The following is a 25,701-nucleotide window of genomic DNA, read 5'->3' as shown; positions in this document are numbered from 1 at the left end:
CACTCTGAGATACTATCTTATCGGTAAAGACTTTGTTTTAGAAACTGACCATCGTGCATTGCAATGGATTCATAATATGAAGGACACTAATGCTCGTATTACTCGATGGTATTTGTCTCTGCAGCCATTTTGTTTTAAGGTCCAGTACAAACCAGGGCATAAAAATGTTGTTGCTGATTTTCTGTCCCGTGACTCTGACGAGTAACGGGCTTATGGGGGGGGGGGTGTGACAAAGTGGGCCTTTGTCCCTTTTTAATAGTATTATGATTTGGTTTGCACATCTTTGTTCATTTTCAATAACTTCAATACCCAACAAAATATAACTATCCCGGGTTTGTTTTGTTTATCAGTTTAAAGCACCACACATTTGTTAGTTAAATATATTTTATTTAGTTAAATGCGTCTATTCAGTTCAGTCAATCATCTTACCTGTATCTCCACATGGTCCAGACAAAGAGGGGGCGTGCCCTATGTCGGCCATTTTATAGGCTAGAGTGGGGTCGTGGGCCGGACCATGTGGAGGGGGAAAAACTGGCTTAAGTTTGTTTATTTCTTTGTGTTAATGTTTTGTATATTTTCATTTCTGGAATTAAGTGTTTATATTGTGTTTAGTTAAACACTTTTGGTAAAGGACTTGGGCCCGAGAGCTGTTTTTATGCAATATAGTGTTTATGATACTCCCACCGCCCCTGGACAAGGAATGGAGTAGACCGGGGGAGGGGCTTCCAGTACAGGGAAGTATATTAGTCTGGCCAATTAGCCAGATGGAGAACACCTGTGTAGCCAGAGTACACGTGGCTTTTGTTTCAGTTGCTTAAGTTTGGTTGCTTAGTTTTTTGTTGAGCACCGTTAATTTTTGTACATATGTAATATTTTTGTTTATCCACGGTGTACCACTGCACGGGTAATAAATGTGTTTAATGGGACTTCTTTGAGTCTGCCTCCTATTTTGATCACTCGGGCCAGCTTCTTCACATTTGGTGGCAGTGGTGGGATCCAGGCCAGTAGGAGGCAGTGAAGATGAAGTCCACAAGACAGAACCCGAAGAAGTCTTGTGCTGAGGCTGGAACAGATCCACCAGACGACCAGGAGGTGGCAGTTGGTGGCGAACCAGAACCCCAGGTTAACAGTGTGGATCAGCTATCAGGTCTACTACATCGCCTCATGCAACAACAAAATGAGCAATGGACTACAATGCGCAGAGACATTTTTAACCTTCAACGAGAAATGCAACAAAGTCGTGTGACGCAAATGGATGGACCTGATGAACTGAGAGCAGAGGAGCTTCCAACCCAGAGCTCTCACTTTGACCAAAGTCATTCCAGGCAATCCAGCACCATGAGAAACAGCAACTGGAAAGGCCCAAAAATGCAACCCTACACTGATGGTGAGGACATTGAACATTACTTGTGCACCTTTGAACGAATTGCACATGCATGCCAGTGGTCAAATGATGAGTGGGCTCTTCGTCTTGCACCGCTCTTAACTGGCAAAGCACGTTCAGCGTACGTTGCTATGGACATTGACGATACTATGAACTATTACAAAGTGAAACGTGCTGTTTTGCAAAAGTTTGAGATCAGCACGGAGACTTATCGACTGAGGTTTCGTTCAACGGAGCCGAGAGAAGAGGAGACGCCGCAGGAGCTACAGGTTCGTCTGAAGGAGCTGTACAATAAATGGATGGATCCAAAGTCCAAAACTAAAGAGCAAATTGGAGATACAATCATCCTGGAGCAGTTCCTTAGAGTTCTGAGTCCAGAACTACGCACGTGGATTAAGGAAAGAGACCCAAAGACTTCCAAAGAGGCAGCGGACATGGCCGAAGCTTTCCTTGCTGCACGCCGCCCCTCGAAGACACTACTTGCCCCAAGGACTCACCAACCCACCCCAATGGGTAAGACATTTGCCCCTGAACCTAGACCCAGACACTTTAGACCTAGTGCTCCCTTACATGCACCTAGACCAGACAGCAGGAGTAGAGACACTTATGCTTGTCATTTATGTGGTCAAATAGGACATCTTAAAGCACAGTGTCCCAGGGCTAATAGCAGGGCTAGTAAAAACTACATGTGTAGTGTATCCACCTTACCTGCTAATGTAGACAGTCGGGAGGGTCATCAGGAGGAGCTCACTATGGGGGTGGTGATAGATGACAAACCTTGTATTGCCTTATTAGATTCAGGAAGTGATCGTACTCTGGTCAGACAGGACAGTTTGCCTAAGGATGTAATTTTTTGTGGAGGGACCGTAGATATTGTGTGTATCCATGGTGACAGGGTACGCTATCCCCTTGCAGAAATAAGTGTTCAAGTGGAAAGCCAGTCTTTTACACTTGCTGTAGGCGTGCTAGAACAGCTGCCTTACCAAGTTGTATTAGGCCTGGATGTTCCGGTCCTTCCTGAGCTAATAGCCAATCAATCTAACGTAGCCAAGGTAAATGCTAGTTTAATGGCAGTTACTAGATCACAAACTCATCAGAAAGTAAGTAGTCAGAGAACAGGATGGGAGGACTTACCTTTCGCTAATTTAGACATGTCAAATACTAATAATGGCAAAATCAAGAAGAGTAAGAGACAAAAGAGGCAAGAAAAAGTCAAAGGGACTAAAGTGCAGGAAAATATAGAAACACCAATTGAGGCAGACTTGTTTTCCATCTGTAGTGACGTGGCAAAATTACAAAAACAAGATCCAACGCTAGCTAATTTGTTCAGTAAATGTGTGTCAGACACGACAAAAGTGACAACGCGAGGGAGTGAAGTTTTTGTTATTAAGGGTGAAAGACTATACAGACGAAGTGAGGTGGGTGACCAATTAGTAGTCCCACAATCATTGAGACCCACTATCCTTAATCTTAGTCATTCAGTTCCATGGGCAGGACATTTAGGCCAAGCTAAAACATTTTCTAGAATGGTGCCTAGGTTTTATTGGCCCCGGCAGTATGCAGACACTGTAAAGTACTGTCAGTCATGCCCAGAGTGTCAGTTAACAGCCCCAAACAAAAAGGGAGATAGGGCGCCCCTTATTAGCATGCCCATCATTGACACCCCTTTTTCGCGTATTGCCATGGACATTGTCGGCCCACTGGAGCGGAGCAGTGCTGGACATCGGTATATCCTAGTGGTGTTGGATTATGCCACTAGGTATCCGGAGGCATTTCCACTGAGGAAGATCAAAGCACGCCAGATCGTCACCTGCCTCATTCAGCTCTTCTCCAGAGTGGGCATCCCCAGAGAGATCATCACCGACCAAGGCACCAACTTCACTTCTACATTGCTGAAACAAGTCTACAACCTCCTGGGAATTCAAGGCATAAAGACAAGTCCATACCATCCACAGACTGATGGGCTTGTTGAGCGCTTCAATAAGACTCTCAAATCTATGCTGAGAAAGTTTGTGGCTGAGTCGGGAGCAGATTGGAACCAGTGGCTGCCGTTCCTATTGTTTGCTTACCGAGAAGTCCCTCAAACATCTACTGGATTTTCACCATTTCAGCTTCTCTATGGACATTCTGTTCGAGGGCCCTTGGATGTCCTAAAAGAAGCCTGGGAGGGGCCAACGCCAGAGCAGGGATGTAATGAACTTTCATATGTACTGAAAATGAGAGATAGATTGGAGCAGTTCAAAGAGCTTGCTTGTGACAACTTGACACAAGCACAAGAGAGACAAAAACACAGTTATGACAAGGTCTCCAGAAGAAGAGCATTCCAGGTGGGCCAAAAAGTCTTGCTTTTATTGCCAACATCCGAGAGTGGTCTTTTAGCTAAATGGCAAGGCCCATATGAGATCCGGAAAAAAACTGGTCCAGTCACCTATGAACTGTTTATGCCGGAACGTCGTAAGAAGGCTCAAATATTTCATGTTAATCTACTTAAGGAGTGGGTGGACCGGTCAGACCAGCTCTCTTTAATGGCACGTGCAGTCACAGATGAGGAGGAGGTCCAGGAGCAGTACTTCCCTTCACCAGCAGAGGCACCAGTGTTCCCTGATGTAAGTCATCTGAGTGCTGAGCAGCAACAGAACCTTCAAATTTACATGACAAATGAACTTTTTAGTGTGAAACCTGGATACACTCACCTCATCCAGCACCAGATCCGCCTACGCTCACCAGAACAGCAGCCCATTAGAGACACTACCTGTCGCATTCCAGCTAAGCTTATCCCACAGTTAAAGACAGAAGTAGCGGACATGCTGGAGATGGGAATTATTGAACCATCGCGCAGTGAGTGGTGCAGCCCGGTAGTCTTGGTTCCCAAAAAGGAAGATCCAAGGCTCAGATTCTGTGTGAACTTTTCTAAATTGAATGCGGTGTCTGCATTTGACCCCTACCCAATGCCAAGGGTAGATGAACTGATCGAGCGGCTGGGTCATGCAAGTTATTTGACAACCTTAGACCTCTGCAAGGGGTATTGGCAAGTGCCCCTGGACAAAGCCTCAAGAGATCTGACGACCTTCCGGGTGCCCAGCGGCCTCTTCAGGTTCCGAATGATGCCCTTTGGTCTACACGGAGCGCCGGCCACATTCCAACGGCTCGTTGACGAGGTGCTAAGAGGAGCTGAGGACTACGCTGCTGCTTACATTGATGACATCGTCATCTTCAGCCAGTCCTGGGAGGAGCACCTACGCCATCTGTCTGATGTTTTCAGGCGGATCCAAGAGGCAGGTCTTGTTATCAACGCCCAGAAGTGCCACATCGCCAAGCCTGAGGTGCAGTACTTGGGCTATGTGATCGGAGCTGGGGGTATTCATCCTCAGGTCAGTAAAGTTGAAGCAATTTCTGCTACCCCATTGCCTAACACCAAGAGAAGGCTGAGATCCTTCTTGGGTTTAGTGGGATGGTACCGACGCCTGATCCCAGACTTTGCAACTAGGTCCGCCCCTTTATCTGACATGACTTGTAAAAATAGCCCAGTACAGGTTAAATGGACTCCAGAGACTGTACGTGCTTTTAATGACTTGAAAGACTGCTTGTGTCAACAACCCGTTTTGCAGTGTCCAGACTTTGAACTGCCCTTTACTGTACAGACTGATGCTTCAGGTGTGGGGCTGGGGGCGGTGTTGCTGCAAGGGGAGGAGGGTAACCAACTTCCAGTTCAGTATATCAGCCGGAAACTTTTTCCAAGAGAGAAAAAGTATTCAACTATTGAGAAGGAGGCTCTCGCCATTAAATGGGCTTTGGACACTCTGAGATACTATCTTATCGGTAAAGACTTTGTTTTAGAAACTGACCATCGTGCATTGCAATGGATTCATAATATGAAGGACACTAATGCTCGTATTACTCGATGGTATTTGTCTCTGCAGCCATTTTGTTTTAAGGTCCAGTACAAACCAGGGCATAAAAATGTTGTTGCTGATTTTCTGTCCCGTGACTCTGACGAGTAACGGGCTTATGGGGGGGGGGGTGTGACAAAGTGGGCCTTTGTCCCTTTTTAATAGTATTATGATTTGGTTTGCACATCTTTGTTCATTTTCAATAACTTCAATACCCAACAAAATATAACTATCCCGGGTTTGTTTTGTTTATCAGTTTAAAGCACCACACATTTGTTAGTTAAATATATTTTATTTAGTTAAATGCGTCTATTCAGTTCAGTCAATCATCTTACCTGTATCTCCACATGGTCCAGACAAAGAGGGGGCGTGCCCTATGTCGGCCATTTTATAGGCTAGAGTGGGGTCGTGGGCCGGACCATGTGGAGGGGGAAAAACTGGCTTAAGTTTGTTTATTTCTTTGTGTTAATGTTTTGTATATTTTCATTTCTGGAATTAAGTGTTTATATTGTGTTTAGTTAAACACTTTTGGTAAAGGACTTGGGCCCGAGAGCTGTTTTTATGCAATATAGTGTTTATGATACTCCCACCGCCCCTGGACAAGGAATGGAGTAGACCGGGGGAGGGGCTTCCAGTACAGGGAAGTATATTAGTCTGGCCAATTAGCCAGATGGAGAACACCTGTGTAGCCAGAGTACACGTGGCTTTTGTTTCAGTTGCTTAAGTTTGGTTGCTTAGTTTTTTGTTGAGCACCGTTAATTTTTGTACATATGTAATATTTTTGTTTATCCACGGTGTACCACTGCACGGGTAATAAATGTGTTTAATGGGACTTCTTTTGAGTCTGCCTCCTATTTTGATCACTCGGGCCAGCTTCTTCACAGTGGTGAATAACTAGGATGTTCTGAATGCATAAAGTCAGCGAGGAGGAACTTTGGACCAAACGGTTTAAAATTAACTAGTTAGTTTTTCACGTTTAAGGACGATAAAAATCAGGAACGGAGACTGATTGAGCACACGACACCTCCATCTCATCTCTCCTCTTTACAATGTGCTGTTCGACCTTCAGGGCCACCATAGTAAAAACAGGCACTCAGCAGATTAAAGCCGCTCCTCTGCATTTCAATTGGACTCCCGGGCTAACCACTCTGCCACAGTATCACACTCCACTCACACAGATCAACAGTCCAACCCACAGGATAAGCTAAAGTGTTCACACAAATGTAGGCCGCTGATACTACAGAGTAAACGCACATAACCTTAAAGCTACAGTATGTAACTTTTCTAATAAAATCCACAGATAGCAAAGGGAGGGGAGACTCAGGGCGTCAAAAACAAAAGTGAAACATATAAAACATGTTAATACATCGTTTCCGTCAAATATAGCATTTTCAAAACAATAAAGGAAATATGGAGATGTAAATACGTTATGTGTTACAGTTAATACCCCATAGAAGTAAATACCTCCTCTTTAATACCCCATAGAAGTAAATACCTCCTCTTTAATACCCCATAGAAGTAAATACCTCCTCTTTAATACCCCATAGAAGTAAATACCTCCTCTTTAATACCCCATAGAAGTAAATACCTCCTCTTTAATACCCCATAGAAGTAAATACCTCCTCTTTAATACCCCATAGAAGTAAAGTAGAAGTTCCTGTGAAGTGGATTCTGCTGGACTCTTTTGGGCAGGTTTCTTCTTGAGCAGGGACTGTGAAGCTAATCATGAGGACGTGCTTGGCCTCTTTGAGCGACCAGATGCAGAGGCGGTGTACTGATCCAGGGACACCTTCATAGTGAACACCTCCATAGGGAACACCCAGCTCGACACATCCATAGTGAATACCCAGCTGCCCTCACCAGTTTCCCACTCACCATGCAGTACACGGGGGGCTTCTCTCTGCAGATCGACTTCAGCTCGGACAGGCGGGTCCTGGGGTCCTTCTTCAGACCAAAGTCTGGAGGGATGTGAGCAGGCAGAGAGCGTTATCTTATTTAGGAGTCTGAGGAGCAGGTGGCACCGGGTCCTCTGGGACTGTGTAGCTCATCATCTGGAGCAGAGCTGTAGTCACTCTACTCCTGGTCCAGGGACACCTCTGTGGAGAAAGCCCATTGGGGGCCGGACCCAGAAGGCAGTACTGGGCAAGCGGTTGTTTGCGGGCCATGAGGAGCTCGGATGAGTGCATGGGTCTTTGCACAGGCTAAAGTCTGGACAGCTGTGGTGCTGGCAATTAGCGTAGCCGTGGTTCTTATGGTGTGTTTCCAGTAGGTCCAGGACCAGGACTCAAGCCCAGGTCTTAGCCTCCCTCCTGTTGGGTCCTCACTCTTCTGCACTGTTCCTGAAGAGCCTTGAACAATGAAGATGGGGCGAAGGGGCGGGACTGTGGTGGACTCTGAGTCTCTCATATTTTTCTTCACTTCAATTTTTCATCCCTCAGTTTTAGAGTGAACCTTAAACTTGAAGGGTTAGACATTCATAGACGCAAACTCATATAGCAACCAAAGAGCCAATCAGGAGCAACGCTTTGGAAGGTAACGCCCCTTCCTGCCCACACCACTGGTTTGGCAGGGGGCAGGCAGTTTGCAATGCTGTCTTTTATCTGCTCTCCTCACGATCACATGTAAAAGACCAGGGTTAGTGTCAGGTGTTCACCAGAACCACAAAAGTTCACAAATCTCATCTGAAAGTGGGTTAGCCGTTAGCTCACACATGTTTACACACCAATTATTACATACAACAGAAAAGGGTTTACACACTCAACAGTGACTATAAACAAGGCTCTGACCTAAATGATATCTGATATCCTCTGGACTATTCATAATTTACTATTTTGGCAGTCTAATGCTAATGGCTATAGGGAAATAAACAGGGGACTCCGGTGTACCAAAATCTTCCCAGACTAGCCGAGTTGCTAAGTGGATGAAAGCATTAGCATCAAATACGGCCTTTACCACTTCTATGTTTATGGTGAAAACAGGATAACAGCTCTGCCACAGAAACACAGGGAGAGCATGCAAACTCAGAGATCAGAAGTCAAACCCAAAACCTCCTCAATGAGAGGAGCCAGGATAACCACTCTGCAGAAATACAGGGAGGACATGCACATTCCACACCGATCAGAAAAGTTTAGAGTTTTATCCCACTCTTAGTCCTGGTTCACCTCTGGTCTCGTATTAGTTTAGTCCTGTTTTAGCCCTGTTTTAATCCTGGTTTAGTCCTGTCTTAATCCTGTTTTAATCCTGGTTGAGTCCTGTTTCAAATCCTGGTTGAGTCCTGTTTAAATCCAGTTTTAGCCCTGCTTTAGCCCTCTTTTAGTTCTGTTTTACCACTGTCTTAGTCCCGGTCTTAGTCCCGGTCTTAGTCCCGGTCTTAGTCCCGGTCTTAGTCCCGGTCTTAGTCCCGGTCTTAGTCCCGGTCTTAGTCCCGGTCTTAGTCCCGGTCTTAGTCCCGGTCTTTGCCCCGGTTTAATCCTGTTTCAGCCCTGTTTTAGCCCAGTTTCAGCCCTGTTTTAGCCCCATTTTAGCCCCAGTTCCTCTCTCACCTCGTCCACATTCTCAAAGGCATTGATGACGTCATAGGGCAGACAGGACAACAGGTCGATCACAAACCACGTCTTCACGTAGTTCATCCGGATCAGCTTGGGGTCGGAGATAACCTCTCCGGCCGGACCGACGAATGTGGTGTGGAAGTTCAGAACTATGTCCACCAGGAAGATGACGTCAACCACGCTGTCCACCACCAGCCAGGTCACGTTGTTCTGCTTGGTCTTGAAGGACACGTTGTACGGGACCATGATGGCCGTGTAGAAGGTGAGGATGAGGATGACCCAGTCCCATGTGGTCTTGAAGAGGCAGTAGTGTAGGATGATGTGAGGAGGGGTTTTTGGGGTCTCCTGTTTGTACTGAGGCAGGATGTCAGAGCCCAGCTGAAGAACCTACATATAAGAAAAGGTCCAAGAATTCATTTTGTAACTATGTGTGATTGCATTGTCCCTGTCAAATAAATATATAAATAAATAAATAAATTAAAGATTCATTGTGGAATTTTTCGAGCGGAGGATCTGCTTGTTGTGTAAATTGTTTCGGCTTTAATATTAATATATATATAGATTAATATACTGTTATATCCTCCTCAAAACATACTGGAGTTGTGTTTTGTTTCATTCACTCTTGAGTAACACTTTATTATTAGTCTGTAACATCTGCAAAGCTCAAAATGCTCTGTTCCAACTTATGATGTCATGAAGTGGTAGTTTTCAAGTTAACAGCTCCTTTTACATTTAGTTCAGTAGAGATTGGCCATTCCAAATCTGAAATGATCCAAATGATTCTAGTGAAGGTGTGTGGAGTTTAAAAACACTGTGGAGCATTTTCTGTATTACCACATGATGACATCACAAGGTGCAAGTGTGGTGCAGTTTTCAGTTTGAGAGAAGAACTTAATATGCAGAGTTTGTGGGTTAAGCATGTGTGAATCAAACAAAACACAACTCCAGGTCTGTTTGTGACAAGAAAACAACATTAGAACAGTTCAGAGAATAGTGTAATATGGGCCCTAACACACACAACCCTGCAGATTTAGGCATGTGATGATGCAGGAAGTGTTCCACTATGTTTTTAAACTCCACACACCTTAACTGGATTTATTTGGACAGTTTCAGCCCGGGATGTGTCTAACTTTGAAAACACAGCTATTGTTTTAGCCTTGTTTAAACGTCTCAGCTCCTCTGTGCATTAGTGCATAATCCTAATATGGCCAGAAGGAGGACGTTGTGCTGCTGTATAATATGGGCCTGGTCTAATCCAGGTGTAGTCCTGGTCTAATCCAGGTGTAGTCCTGGTCTAATCCAGGTGTAGTCCTGGTCTAATCCAGGTGTAGTCCTGGTCTAATCCAGGTGTAGTCCTGGTCTAATCCAGGTGTAGTCCTGGTCTAATCCAGGTGTAGTCCTGGTCTAATCCAGGTGTAGTCCTGGTCTAGTCCAGGTGTAGTCCTGTTCTAATCCAGGTGTAGTCCTGGTCTAATCCAAGTGTAGTCCTGGTCTAATCCAGGTGTAGTCCTGGTCTAATCCAGGTGTAGTTCTGGTCTAATCCAGGTGTAGTCCTGGTCTAATCCAGGTGTAGTCCTGGTCTAGTCCAGGTGTAGTCCTGGTCTAGTCCAGGTGTAGTCCTGGTCTAGTCCAGGTGTAGTTCTGGTCTAATCCAGGTGTAGTCCTGGTCTAGTCCAGGTGTAGTTCTGGTCTAATCCAGGTGTAGTCCTGGTCTAGTCCAAGTGTAGTTCTGGTCTAATCCAGGTGTAGTTCTGGTCTAATCCAGGTGTAGTCCTGGTCTAGTCCAAGTGTAGTCCTGGTCTAATCCAGGTGTAGTTCTGGTCTAATCCAGGTGTAGTTCTGGTCTAATCCAGGTGTAGTCCTGGTCTAATCCAGGTGTAGTCCTGGTCTAGTCCAGGTGTAGTCCTGGTCTAGTCCAGGTGTAGTCCTGGTCTAGTCCAGGTGTAGTTCTGGTCTAATCCAGGTGTAGTCCTGGTCTAATCCAAGTGTAGTCCTGGTCTAATCCAGGTGTAGTTCTGGTCTAATCCAGGTGTAGTCCTGGTCTAATCCAGATGTAGTCCTGGTCTAGTCCAGGTGTAGTCCTGGTCTAATCCAGGTGTAGTCCTGGTCTAATCCAGGTGTAGTCCTGGTCTAATCCAGGTGTAGTCCTGGTCTAGTCCAGGTGTAGTCCTGGTCTAGTCCAGGTGTAGTCCTGGTCTAATCCAGGTGTAGTCCTGGTCTAATCCAGGTGTAGTCCTGGTCTAATCCAAGTGTAGTCCTGGTCTAATCCAGGTGTAGTCCTGGTCTAGTCCAGGTGCAGTCCTGGTCTAATCCAGGTGTAGTCCTGGTCTAATCCAGGTGTAGTCCTGGTCTAATCCAGGTGTAGTCCTGGTCTAATCCAAGTGTGGTCCTGGTCTAATCCAGGTGTAGTCCTGGTCTAATCCAAGTGTAGTCCTGGTCTAATCCAGGTGTAGTCCTGGTCTAGTCCAGGTGTAGTCCTGGTCTAGTCCAGGTGTAGTTCTGGTCTAATCCAGGTGTAGTCCTGGTCTAGTCCAGGTGTAGTTCTGGTCTAATCCAGGTGTAGTCCTGGTCTAGTCCAGGTGTAGTCCTGGTCTAGTCCAAGTGTAGTCCTGGTCTAATCCAGGTGTAGTTCTGGTCTAATCCAGGTGTAGTTCTGGTCTAATCCAGGTGTAGTCCTGGTCTAATCCAGGTGTAGTCCTGGTCTAGTCCAGGTGTAGTCCTGGTCTAGTCCAGGTGTAGTCCTGGTCTAGTCCAGGTGTAGTTCTGGTCTAATCCAGGTGTAGTCCTGGTCTAATCCAAGTGTAGTCCTGGTCTAATCCAGGTGTAGTTCTGGTCTAATCCAGGTGTAGTCCTGGTCTAATCCAGATGTAGTCCTGGTCTAGTCCAGGTGTAGTCCTGGTCTAATCCAGGTGTAGTCCTGGTCTAATCCAGATGTAGTCCTGGTCTAGTCCAGGTGTAGTCCTGGTCTAGTCCAGGTGTAGTCCTGGTCTAATCCAGGTGTAGTCCTGGTCTAATCCAGGTGTAGTCCTGGTCTAATCCAGGTGTAGTCCTGGTCTAATCCAAGTGTAGTCCTGGTCTAATCCAGGTGTAGTCCTGGTCTAATCCAGGTGTAGTCCTGGTCTAATCCAGGTGTAGTCCTGGTCTAGTCCAGGTGTAGTCCTGGTCTAATCCAGGTGTAGTCCTGGTCTAATCCAGGTGTAGTCCTGGTCTAATCCAGGTGTAGTCCTGGTCTAATCCAGATGTAGTCCTGGTCTAGTCCAGGTGTAGTCCTGGTCTAGTCCAGGTGTAGTCCTGGTCTAATCCAGGTGTAGTCCTGGTCTAATCCAGGTGTAGTCCTGGTCTAATCCAGGTGTAGTCCTGGTCTAATCCAGGTGTAGTCCTGGTCTAATCCAGGTGTAGTCCTGGTCTAATCCAAGTGTAGTCCTGGTCTAATCCAGGTGTAGTCCTGGTCTAATCCAGGTGTAGTCCTGGTCTAATCCAGGTGTAGTCCTGGTCTAGTCCAGGTGTAGTCCTGGTCTAATCCAGGTGTAGTCCTGGTCTAATCCAGGTGTAGTCCTGGTCTAATCCAGGTGTAGTCCTGGTCTAATCCAGGTGTAGTCCTGGTCTAATCCAGGTGTAGTCCTGGTCTAATCCAGGTGTAGTCCTGGTCTAATCCAAGTGTAGTCCTGGTCTAATCCAGGTGTAGTCCTGGTGTTGAACCTGCTCTTGAGTTTGACATATTTGTGTTGTATGTCTCCTGTGGCTCTGGTTTATAGTGATGTTCCTGACACTGTTTGGACCTGGGACTGGGAAAGACTCATCTCTTTACTCTCTCTTTCTTCTCTCTTTCTCTCACTCCCTCTCTTCTCTTTTTTTTCTCTCTCTCCCTCCCTCTTCTCTTTCTCCCCCTCTCTCCTTTTTTTCTTTTTTCTCTCCCTCTTCTCTCTCCTCTCTGTCTCTCTTCCCACTCTCTCCTCTCTCTCCCTTCTCTCCTCTTTCTCTCTTCTCTGTCTCTTTGTCTTTTTTCTCTCTCTCTTCTCTGTCTCTCTTCTCTCTGTCTCTCTTCTTTCCTTCCTTCCTGCTCTCCTCTTCTCCTGACTGACTGAGTAGTTTGTACATTAAATATTCAGCACAGACCAGAGACAGTAAGTAAGTAAATACACTTAGAGCTGTTTGCTTTAAGTGTACTCTAAGTTTACTGTGTGTACTCTCTGTGTACTCTGTCTGCACACTTTGTGTATTCTCTGTATACTCTGTGTATTCCCTGTGTAGAGAGTACACAGAGTACACAGTAGCCCAGTAGTCGTGGTATAGTCCTAATTAACCATTATTTTCATTATTAACTAAGCTATTATTTTTTCAATCAGTTGAGTAATCGCCCGTTCATCCCGCTGTTCGCTTTGTGCCTGTACATCCCGCCGTTCGCCTGTACATTCCCACCGTTCGCCATGCACCCATATACGTTACATCTGCCACATTAATTCAAGACTCATTTTCTGCAAAACTGATGAGGTACACTGTGACGTACAAGCCCACTGTGACACACCCGCTGTGACACACCCGCTGTGACGCGCCCACTGTGACGTGCCCACTGTGACGTGCCCACTGTGACGTGCCCACTGTGACGTGCCCACTGTGACGTGCCCACTGTGACGTGCCCACTGTGACGTGCCCACTTCCTTCTGCAGTTTTATTTTCTTAATCGGTGATACGCGTAGGATTTGGCAGCATCGCGTAGTTATTTTGGTACGAATGAAAAAATTTTGCTGCTCTAGTGTGATATGCAGCTGTCCATAGGGGGCGCCAACAGCAAGTGACTCTTTGTTGTGATGATGTTTACGGTGACGTCAGCTCCCATTGGACACCGCATTGGGCAGTTTTCTAACCCGTAAGTCACTGGACTTGTTTCTTTTATTAAGTGGTTTTAGATGAATATTGTGATTTAAAATGTGTGAATTATAACAAAATGATCCACAGATGAGAACCATAAAGACTCAAGCATAGTGTGTGTTTTGAACGTCACCTCTGCGAGTCTGGAGTGTTTGTGCACATTCTCTCCTTTGTGCACAGCAGGGGCGAGCTGCTGCAGGACTCCTCTGCTGCTGGTCAGAGCACGAGTCAGACGAGCAAATTTACCCCAACCTGAGAATAGGTGAGGAAAATACTATTGCTACTACTACTACTACTACTACTACTAACACTACTACTACTACACTGTAACCTGAGAATATACCAAAAGTACTATTACTTCTACTTGGAGTTGACAAAAGTATTGAAAATCAGATACTAATCAATACTAAAACTAGTAATGATACTGGATCCACATTTTTCGCAGGTATTGATACTAAAAAGTCCCATTCACAGGACAGAAATGAGGGTGGGTTCACCTCCCACAGCGGGGTCCACAGGGCACAGGTGCATTATGGATCAGACAGCGATCCAAGGCAGGGTCCCACAGACACGGTGCCTGGCCGTGGAACTTTATCTCTCTGGGCGGAGGAGCCTGAGCTTGTGCAGGAGGTTGAGCCACACCCCCACATACAGCTCAGCCTATGGAGAGGGGCTAGACGCTCTATTTCTCTGGCATTGCCCGTGGGGAGCTGCCTCTGAGCTGGCACAGTAATAGTACTAGTAGCATCTGCAGTAGTAGTAGTAGTACTAGTAGTAGTAAAGTGGAATCAAGCCATATTTCTATAGCACATTTAAAAGAAGTTGTATTAGAACTCACTTTTTGTAGCCTCGTCCTCGATTGGCTGCTTGAAGGCTGTGATGTCACTGAAGGTGCAGAGAAACAGAACCACTTTGTCCTGTTCGTTTCTGATGGGAGCGATTTTCACGAAGAACCAAACAGGAAGTCCTACGTGGAAACAGAAAGTAGAACTATATCTGAGACAAGACAAAATATCATAATCTCACACGTTTATGTCAAACTGGATCTGACATAAACGGACTACAGTGTTCAACTTGTGTCTGACGTGTGGAAATGATTGCTCTGCTGAAGGCTAACGCTAGCACCTTTTACGCCATAACGCTTCATGATCGCTCTGTTAACAGCTCCAGCTACAGGCCAACACTAAAATCTTAACACCATAACGTTTTATGATCGCTCTGTTAACAGGTTGATCCAAAGTGGCTAACGCTAGCATACATCTAAACGAGTCAACGCTACTCAAATTTAAATATTTTAATTTCACTGTGTTTTAACAGCTCGAGCTAAAGCAGCTAACGCTAGCACCTTTACACCATAACACTTTATTGCAGTGTTTTATTCATAATCAGATCCACAGTGAGAAAGACCAGAGCTTCATTCAGTCGTGTTGTGTCCAGTTAAACACCTATCTTTGTTTTTATGACTCTCCCAGTGCATTGTGGTCTATATTGACCCCTGGTGACTAGCGCTAGACACTACTTTTCAAGGTGCATGGTGGGAAATTTTGCCTGCACTATATTTTCACCAACCTGACATTCAAACTGCACTAAACATGTGTGAGCCCTAAATAGCGCCCCCTGTAGAGAGAGAGTGTGAGAGAGTGTGGCCATTCAAACACACATCACTCCAGAGTACCAGAGGTATGAGTAGTTCTGGACGTAAAAAGAAAAGTAGAAGCAGTAGTAGCAGTAGTGGTTATAGTAGTAATTACAGCAGTAGTTGTAGCAGTAACAGTAGTAGTATTCACAGTAGTATTGCAGTAGTCTTGCAGTAGTACTCACTGTAGTATTCTCAGTAGTAGCAGTAGAAGTAACAGTAGTAGTAGAAGTAGTATTCACAGTATTATTATTATTATTAGTAGTAGTAGTAGTAGTAGTAGTAGTAGTAGTAGTAGTAGTAGTAGTAGTAGTAGTAGTAGTAGTAGTAGTAGTAGTAGTAGTAGTAGTAGTAGTAGTAGTAGTAGTAGTAGTAGTAGTAGTAGTAGTAGTAGTAGTAGTACTTACTGTTCTTCTTGTACATGAGGATCTCAAAGGAGTTCATGTCGTAGTTTTCAAACGTCTGCCTGACCTTCTCTCCGGTCTCTTTGTCCGTCAACTCGCCGTACATGAAGCTAAACACACAAATAAAACACAGTTATGGCTTATCCATGTCACACAAATATTTAAAAAAAACGTCCGTTTATGTTCAGATTGTGTTAAAATAAAATTCAGATTAAAGTCTAACAAAGCCTCAGACACAGTAGTGCTTTTAGCTAGCATCATGCCCCCCTGGGAATGTTGACAACATCAGCAAAGTATCAGTGGGAGTTTTAATATCCAAAAAATTAGAAATATCCATACATAATGATGTGTAAATGTTGAACCTTCTCATGTGTCTTGGATTGGCTCCATAAACTCATGTGCCTCTGTGTACTCCACAGGTATAATCTGACAGCCAGGGATCAGTACATGGAACATGACAGGCAAACCAGTGATATTGTTTTATATAAATATATATTTATATATATTAACATCAACTCCCCAACAGTAGATTGGGTACGAAGCCCCAATAAGTATCATGCTGAGCAAGGCAGCAACTGACCTGAAAGATAAGATCATGGTCCTGAATCAACACAAGGCGACCCCGACGACAGTTACAGAGGCTAAGTGAAGTACCATCTGAAATTCTCCTAGAAGATGTGAATGCAGCATCCCTATCTCAGCCATCACAGAAACCAATGAGCTGATATACACTTCAGCAGCAGTGATCCTAGAGATGCTTGGCTATAAGTGCAACCATGGGAGCCATGAGAAACAATACCCACCATGGAAACGATGGTTAGAGGCTAAAATCAAGGCAGCGGGGAGAGTAGTGAGCCACCTGGCAGAGGCTCAGACAGGCGCAATGAAAAAACAAGTACAAGTACAGCCAGAAGCCCATACCTAAAGCATTGGAAACTGCCAAACAAAGGCTCTAAGCCTTGGCCAGCCACCTGAAGAGGTACACGCGAGATAATGAAGCCAGATGACTAAACCATCTGTTCTCAACAGAACTGGCGAACGTGTACGCTCAATGGCAGGGTAATAACACCAGAGCAGACCCATCAAGGGTGGAAACTGAGCAGTACTGGAAAGGCATATGGGCGAAGGAGGCATCACATAATAGCGATGCACAGTGGCTGGTGGCTCTGAGAGAAGACCACAGAAACCTCCTTGAACAGAATCCAGTCACCATCACAGTGGCAAACATCCAGGAAAGAGTCTCAGGTATGAAAAACTGGACCGCACCAGGCCCTGACATGATCCACGCCTACTGGCTAAAGAAGCTCACTGCTCTCAACGAGTGGCTGACAGCACAAATGAACAAGCTGCTAACGGATGGAACTCACCCTGAATGGCAAACCGAAGGGCATACGATCCTGATCCAGAAGGATCCCTCAAAGGGTACAGTCCCATCCAACTATCAGCCAATAACCCGTCTTCCACAACATGGAAGCTCATGTCAGGCATCACTGCAGCTAAGATAAGTGGGCACATGGATCAATACATGAGCACAGAAGGGCATTGGCAAAGATACCAGGGGAGCCAAACACCAGCTCCTGGTCGACCGAACCCGAGACTGCAGAACCTGTAAGACCAACCTGTGCACTGCCTGGTTGATTACAAGAAAGCCTACAGCTCAATGGCTCACACATGGATCACTGAATGGAGCTGTACAACATCAACAGGACTCAAAGAGTCTTCTGTGCAAACTCACTGAGGTTGTGGAAAACCACCCTTGAGGCCAATGGCAAGCCACTTGGACAAGTGACCATCAAATGTGCCATATACCAAGGAGATGCAATGTCCCCATTGCTGTTCTGCATAGGACTGAATCCCCTCAGCCAAATCATCAACAACAGTGGCTAAGGAAGGAGGCCGAGTACTAGTGAGTGTGAGAGCCACAGTCCAGGATCAAACATCCAAGATTCATAAGTACATCAAGGACAAGGCCCCAACAGATGACTTGCTCAGCGAATGTCTCAGACCAGGGGTGCTCAGACCTTTTCAGTATGTGAGCTACTTTTATAATGATCATGTCTGAAAGATCTACCACCTAATACAAAAATGTTAAACATATATTTATTTGTAAATGTATTATGAATTCTTACATGTACAGTGCATTTTCATGTACTTTGCACAACATCATGAGATAATACTGCACAACACAACTGAACTTCCTACATGTTCATAATTACTTGAATGATGATTACTGCTCTGATGACACTGAATAGAATCAGTGAGGGATGCAGAGTTCGGACAGTAGCTTCTGACAGACAGGAGTAAAATTGCATTTTTCCTTTGAAAGCGATAACAGAGCTAATCATGTTGGTTTTGTCTTTTTTTATAGCCATAAAAATCATGTTAAACGAAGTATCAGAATTGACTGAATTTTTTCACACAACTACTTCTATTTTACACATCCATCTGTATATTTTCTTTTACACATCAAATAAATGACTGGGAAAATCCCCGCAGCCCCTGCGCTCTCATTCGTCACTTTCAAGGGACAAAAGAGGCAGATTACTGTAATGATTTAAAATATTTAGATAGCCCCATGTCTCCGCTTTGAGACGCCGTTTGAATTTACATGGGAGCACTAGTTGCGAAGTTACACTGCTGGAAAGTCAGCAACCACGAGTCTATCGGCGACGATAGGATCCGACGCTATAGGGTTAAGTTAACTCGTGCTTGTTCATGCTTGTGCAGCGCCCATGATGTGACCTAGGGTCAGGTGTAATCTGACTGGTTGTCCTGTATATTAGTCATGTGACTGGATGGATGACGGGACGTGATCTATTCAAAATGCCTTTGCGATCGACTGGTAGATCGTGATCGACGTAATGAACACCCCTGACTCAGACCGTGGAGTGCAGAGGAAGAGGTGCTGGAGGAACCATCATGGAAGAACAAGCCTCTGCACAGGATGTATCACTGGAACATAACTGAAGTGGCTGATATCAACAAATCCTAACAATGGCTTGAGAAAGCTGGACTGAAGGACAGCACCACATAGGCAGTCATCCTGGCTGCACAGGAGCAGGCCTTGAGCACCAGAGCGATAGAGGCCCAGATCTACCACAACCAGACAAGACCCAAGGTGTAGGCTGTGCAAAGAGGCCCCTGAGACAGTCCAGCACATAACTGCAGGGTGTAAGATGCTGCAGGGAAAGCATAGATGGGTCCACAGAAGACCCAAGCGTGGAAAAAGAAGGGATGAGACCACCGGCGGAGGGTGAGATTTTATATATATATATATATATATATATATATATATATATATATATATATATATATATATATATATATATATATATATATATATATATATATATAGTATATATCCCCTTTATATATCTCCAGTATATATATATCCCTATATCTGCATTCTCAGATATGGTGGCAGTCACATTTAAATTTGAGGAGTTAAAGAAGATCTCCAGTTTGTGGATATTTGTGCTACATTTCAAGCATCCAGTGCAGACTGTGAAAGAGGCTTCAGTTTGATGAACCGCATCAAAACAGCATCCAGAAATCATCTTAAAGTAGATCATTTGGATCAGATGATGCACATAAAGACAAAGCTAGAAGCAGGTGGGGCCAACAACTTGGATAAGGCGTAGAACTACTGCAGAAGTGAAAAGGACAGAAGGGAAAAATAAGGTGACATTTAAATTCTTAGTTTGTGATTATTGTGTGGCACTATATTATTAATTTGAAATTATTAAGAATAATAACCATTATTTTTTTTTTACTTTGAGTAGTAGAAATGCTAATTAAAACTATAATTATATATTTTACAGACAAAGTTGATACAATTTTCGCTGTATCACAGACATGAAACTAACGGCACAAATAAAACACAGCTACGGCTTATCCATGTCACACAAATATTAAAAAAAAACCTCAGATTGTGTTAAAATAAAGTTCAGATTAAAGTCTAACAAAGACTATATAAAGATGTACATGTCTCAGTTCCTCCAGTGTGAAAGAAGCAGACCTATAAACCTATAGGTCTGCTTCTTTCACACTGTGTTCAGCCACTACAAGAAAAAAGGTGAAATTTAAGATCCTCAGTCGGATGTGTATCTGGTGTCATTTATTAAAAACATATAATTAAATATTGGTCATTAAATATTGTTTCTAGTTTGAGCAGTACAAATGCTAATAACAACTGTTGAATTGTATATTTTACAGACAAAGTTACAGGAGCAGGACTCTTTCAGACCACAGCAGCAGGATTTCTCTCATTTAGACCACAGTAGGACTCTCCCAGACCACAGTAGGACTCTCCCAGACCACAGTAGGACTCTCCCAGACCACAGTAGGACTCTCCCAAACCACAGTAGGACTCTCTTACCCAGTCCATAGCAGGAGCCTCACACATACAAACTCATACTCATAATAAAGTTCATATTTTGCCACAGTTAAACTAAATATTCTTCTAATAGTGTTAATACACTCGGCAGGTTATGGACAAGATCTTTGTCCATTTCAATGTAATTATACAAAATCCCTTATTAAAAGTAATTTGACAGAAATGACTGATGTAATTTGATTTTTTTAATAGATGTGATGAGTGTTTACAGTCAAGAGAGCGCTCAGGGAGTTTGTGTGTTTGATCCCCAGTATATACCTCCAGTATATACCTCCAGTATATACCTCCAGTATATACCTCCAGTATATACCTCCAGTATATATATCCAGTATATATCTCCAGTATATACCTCCAGTATATACCTCCAGTATATATCTCCAGTATATACCTCCAGTATATACCTCCAGTATATATCTCCAGTATATACCTCCAGTATATACCTCCAGTATATATATCCAGTATATACCTCCATGTCATGATCCCCGTTTGCTGTCCTCCTGTGCTGTGCTCCCCCTCCCTCACCTGCCTGTCTCCAGAGCTGGGCGGAGTCCTGGCTCCTCCCACGTGCACCTGCAGCCCATCTACGCAATCAACACCACCTGCTGTGGATAAGAGGACTCAGGACCAGACACTCGGCGCTGGAATGTCTGCTTGGCTTAGTATCTTGGTGTTTTGTGAACATTTTGACTCATTTGGATTATTTGCTCTTCTCCAGACCTCCACCCGAGAACCAGCTCCGGACCCCCTGCACCTGCACTCCTACCCCCGTATGGTCTCATGTCCTCGTCTTTGCACTCGTGTGTCTCCCTGGTCCCGGACCCGCACCCACACATTCCCAGCATCTGTGGATCCATGAACTGTGTTAACCTGTTGCACTACTCTGTGAAGCACCCTCATTGGATTAATGAACTTTGATTACTTATTGCACATTTCTGTGAATAAAACACTGTTAAACCTTCGTGAGTCGTGCAGTTTTGGTCCCTCCGTCTTGCTGGTTACGACACTCCAGTATATATATCCAGCCAGTGCAAAACATAGTGACAATAGTAAAGAGTCACATTTTTATACATCACTTTTCCACCTTCAAGGCCCAAAGCTCTTTACACACACATTCACTCACACACACACACACACCAGTGTACACAGACACAGGGGGTGAGGGGGTTAAGTGTTTTGCCCAAGGACACTTCATCTGTGGGAGCTGGAATCGCAACACCAACCTTTGGATCAATGGACAAACACTCAACCAACTCCAAGCCAATCAGGAGCAAGGCTGTAGAAGGTAACGCCCCTTCCCGCCCACACCGCTAGTTTAGCAGGGAGTGAGCGCTTAGCAACACTGTCAATCAAACCTGTTGTTTACACTCGTGGCACTCGGGAAAAGAAGGCGCCTCTGTTGTTAATGTTCATATCTTGATTTACAGACACAATAGTGAAATAAAAACCCCAGGATCATGTAGAGGGTTAATATGAACATTTAAGACCGAAATGACAAGTCTGACGGCAGCAGTTACAGAGAGAGGAGACACACGTTTTAAACAGAAAGTGAATTGGAGCCAGTCAATGGAGCTGGAAGTGAGTCCATGATCACTTCCTGTTTGGAGCGCGGTGGTGAGCGCGGTGGCGAGCGCGGTGGCGAGCGCGGTGGCGAGCGCGGTGGCGAGCGCGGTGGCGAGCACGGTGGCGATGTCTATTTATATATACAGTGTATGATTATAACACACTACATCACTTGTAGATTACTTCACATCCAGAGGTAAACGTCAGGACAGTTGCTCCTTGTGGACTTGTCCTGTTTTTAAATGAATAAAAGCTTTGCTCAAACAGGCCAAATCTGTGTCCTCAGGGAAGTGCTTTTAATTAAAATAATGCCTCACCGAAAGCACAAACACTACGGACATGTTACTAGGTTTTTACATCTTTGCTGCTTCAAAATGTTCTTCTGATAAATGAAGGACGATTTGCAAAGCGGTGTTCAAGTTTTGAGAGTGTTTTGCACTTTAAAGGCTCCACATGCATCTGTGTTCTGTTTCCTCGTCATAAACAGACCTGGAGTTGTGTTTTGTTTCATTCACACATGTTTAACACACTCCATACACCTTCACTAGAATCATTTGTGCCTTAAGTTTGAAGTTGCAGCTCTTGTTTTAGCCTCATTTAAACTTCTTCACTCCTCAGTGCAGTAGAGATATTAGACTTTCTATTGACAATCTCTACTGAACAAAACATACAGCAAAAATATTTAAAATAAAAAAAGCAACAACGTCAGGTTATTCTAGTGTTGAAAAGTAAATCACTTCAGCTGAGGCTAAAATAGATGTTAACTTTAAACTACCACTTGATGACATCATAAGGTGGAACAGAGCGTTTGGAGCTTTGGAGATGTAGGCGGACTAATAAAATGTTACTCAAACATCTCCAGGACTGTTTTTGAGGAGGAACAGCATTAGAACATGACTTAAAGCTTAAAGAGTCAGTTTTGAGTCGAGTGAAGTTCTACTGAAAATCTGTGTCTCCTCTCTCTGTCTCTGCTGCTGTCACTCATCATTTTGGTCTTAAATGTTCGTATTAACCCTCTACATGATCCTGGGTTTTTTATTTCACTATTGTGTCTGTAAATCAAGATATGAACATTAATAACAGACAAATCAGGCGCCTTCTTTCCCCGAGGTGGCTCCCGCTTACGTTAGCAATAGGTTTGATTGACAGCTATCGAGCCTCATTTCTAGATGGCAGGAGGCAAAGGGGCAGTAACCTCGCTCCTGATTGGCTCTGTGGTTGTGCACCTTGAATTTTCAAATATAAAAGTCATCTTCAGATTAGCCGCTATAATTGCTAGCCTCGATGAGCTTCATCTGGAGCTGGACGCTGTGGTGACGTCACACTCACTTAGTCACTTCTTCATACGCACGAGGGAACAATAAAAGAGCTGTGGAAAACGAATGCATTTACTGAGACGAGTTAGATCTGTGTCAGAGGACCACTGGGTCAGAGGAGCAGAGGAGAGGGGCAGAGGAGAAGGGCAGAGCAGAGGGGCAGAAGGGCAGAGCAGAGGGGCAGAAGGGCAGAGCAGAGGGGCAGAGGAGAGGGGCAGAGGAGCGGAGTGTCAGAGGATGCAGTTGCAGTGAATTACCTGCAGGTGGCGCTCTTCTGCATCACCTCAGCCCTGTGGTATCCAGACAGTTTACAGAATCCATCGTTGCTGTAGACGATTGGCCAGTCCACGATCTGAGCGTTTCCCAAGACGAAGTTTGTATCTGGGAAAGAGACCTGATTTAGACCTGATTTAGACCTGGTTTAGACCTGGTTTAGGCCTGGTTTATTCTAGGTTTGGTCTAAATTTAGTCCAGGTTTAGTCCAGATTTGGTCCAGGTTTGTTCCAGGTTTGGTCCAGGTTTGTTCCAGGTTCAGTCCTGGTTTAGTCCTGGTTTAGTCCTGGTTTAGACCTGGTTTAGTCCTGGTCACAGGATAAAACCACTGTGTGTTTGTGATCAATTATTGAAAATAATTTTGTTTTTGTTACGAACTCTTATCATCACCTCATCTGTGAGCTAAAAGACGATTGGACCAGAGACATAAAGGGGGCGTGGTCACGCCAAAACAAACAACTGGACTAGAGACGTGAAGAGGTGTGTGGTCAGTCTGCTCATATCTATAAATCCTTCTAATGTTAGAATACGTCCATACCAGGACTAAAACAGGATAAACCAGGTCTAAACCAGGTCCAAACCAGGATTAAACCAGGCCTAAACCAGGATAAAGCTGGACTAAACCTGGACTAAACCAGGACTAAACCAGGTCTAAACCAGGTCCAAACCAGGATTAAACCAGGCCTAAACCAGGATAAACCTGGACTAAACCTGGACTAAACCAGGTCTAAACCAGGTCTAAACCAGGGCTAAACCAGGACTAAACCAGGTCTAAACCAGGATAAAGCTGGACTAAACCTAGACTAAACCAGGTCTAAACCAGGACTAAACCAGGTCTAAACCAGGTCCAAACCAGGATTAAACCAGGCCTAAACCAGGATAAACCTGGACTAAACCTGGACTAAACCTGGACTAAACCAGGTCTAAACCAGGTCTAAACCAGGGCTAAACCAGGACTAAACCAGGTCTAAACCAGGATAAAGCTGGACTAAACCTAGACTAAACCAGGTCTAAACCAGGACTAAACCAGGTCTAAACCAGGTCCAAACCAGGATAAAGCTGGACTAAACCAGGACTAAACCAGGACTAAACCAGGACTAAACCAGGTCTAAACCAGGATAAAGCTGGACTAAACCTGGAATAAACCAGGTCTAAACCAGGATTAAACCAGGCCTAAACCAGGATAAAGCTGGACTAAACCTGGACTAAACCAGGACTAAACCAAGACTAAACCAGGTCTAAACCAGGATAAACCTGGACTAAACCAGGATTAATCCAGGTCTAAACCACGACTAAACCAAACCAGGTCCAAACCAGGTCCAAACCAGGTCCAAACCAGGACTAAACCTGGTCTAAACCAGGACTAAATCTGGATCAGGTCCAGGACTGGCCCAGTGTGAACCAGGCCGGTGTAAACTCATAAACATAAACAGGGTCTTGACAGTGACACGTGCAGGTTCCTGGCGCACGAGCCCTTCCATCACACAAACACGCGCTGCCCACGCACTCGTGCGCACGGACAGAGGCACACACACATTTAGAGACGCGCGCGCACAGACCCAGCGTCTCGCGGACACTCACCGCTGGACCTGCGCACCACGTTCTCCAAAAAGGTGTTCTGCGGCGCCACGAGCCCGCGCCGTCCTCCCGCCATCCTGCCGCCGCACGCGCGCTGTGCCCGGGATCGCGAGCCTCACATCATGTTGAACGTCCTCCTCCTCTTCATCTCTGTCTGCATCATCATCTTCATCCTCATATCCTCTCCCTCACGAGCGGCACGAGCTGCTACTCCTCCGACCCCGCGCGCGCCTCTACCTGCGTCCGCGAGCGCAGCAGCGCGAGCTCAGCTGGATGCAGCCGATTGGCAGATGGCAGCAGCACGAGGGCGAGGGCGGGGCACGAGGCTCTAGAACAAACCTGAGAGAGAAGGAGAAGAGAAAGAGAAAAGGGTGAGAGGAAGAGGAAGAAAAGAGAGAGAGAGGGGGAGAGAAAAGGGAGGAGGGAGGGAGAGAAGAAAGAGAAAGGGAGAAGAGGGAGTGACAGAGAGAAGAGGGAGAGAGAAGAGAGGGAGGCAGAGGAGAGAGGGAAAGAGGGAGAGAAAGAGAGAAGAGAGAGGGTGAAGCAGAGAGGGAAGGAGGGAGAGAGAAGAGAGAAAGAGAGAGGGAGGGAGAGATAAGAGGGAAGGAAGGAAAGAGAGAAAGGACAGGAGAGAGAGGGAGAGAAGAGGGAGTGAGAGAGAAAGAATATACATGTATATATACACAACAAATGAACCATGTGTTGCACATTTTTGGCTCTGGGCTGAATGTCTTAAAAAGAAAAAAGTATTTTTGGCTTGTTCTGTAGATAAACTGCCTCGTGTGTGATGTCGAGTGTGTGATGTCATGTGTGTGATGTCGAGTGTGTGATGTCATGTGTGTGATAA

The 25,701-nt window shown here is 45.0% G+C and overlaps 1 protein-coding gene across 1 annotated transcript in view; it reads right to left on the bottom strand.

Moving 5' to 3' along the window:
* The window catches only part of LOC117370611 (potassium voltage-gated channel subfamily H member 1-like), a 59,193-nt gene extending 34,263 nt beyond the window's left edge, over nucleotides 1-24,930 (bottom strand). Inside the window, exons 1-6 of the mRNA XM_033966084.1 lie at nucleotides 24,858-24,930; nucleotides 23,261-23,384; nucleotides 15,735-15,841; nucleotides 14,530-14,658; nucleotides 13,825-13,943; nucleotides 8,817-9,209 (exon numbers count right to left, since the gene is read on the bottom strand). Of these exons, the coding sequence (XP_033821975.1) occupies nucleotides 8,817-9,209; nucleotides 13,825-13,943; nucleotides 14,530-14,658; nucleotides 15,735-15,841; nucleotides 23,261-23,384; nucleotides 24,858-24,930 (945 nt within the window). The remainder of the gene's footprint in view (nucleotides 1-8,816; nucleotides 9,210-13,824; nucleotides 13,944-14,529; nucleotides 14,659-15,734; nucleotides 15,842-23,260; nucleotides 23,385-24,857) is intronic.
* Between the last annotated feature and the right edge of the window lie 771 nt (nucleotides 24,931-25,701).

The sequence above is a fragment of the Periophthalmus magnuspinnatus genome, chromosome 1 (genome assembly GCF_009829125.3).
Source record: "Periophthalmus magnuspinnatus isolate fPerMag1 chromosome 1, fPerMag1.2.pri, whole genome shotgun sequence".
Taxonomy (NCBI): Eukaryota; Metazoa; Chordata; class Actinopteri; order Gobiiformes; family Gobiidae; genus Periophthalmus; species Periophthalmus magnuspinnatus.
The sequence above is the reverse complement of the archived record's forward strand: the minus strand, read 5'-3'. Positions and strand labels throughout refer to the sequence as shown.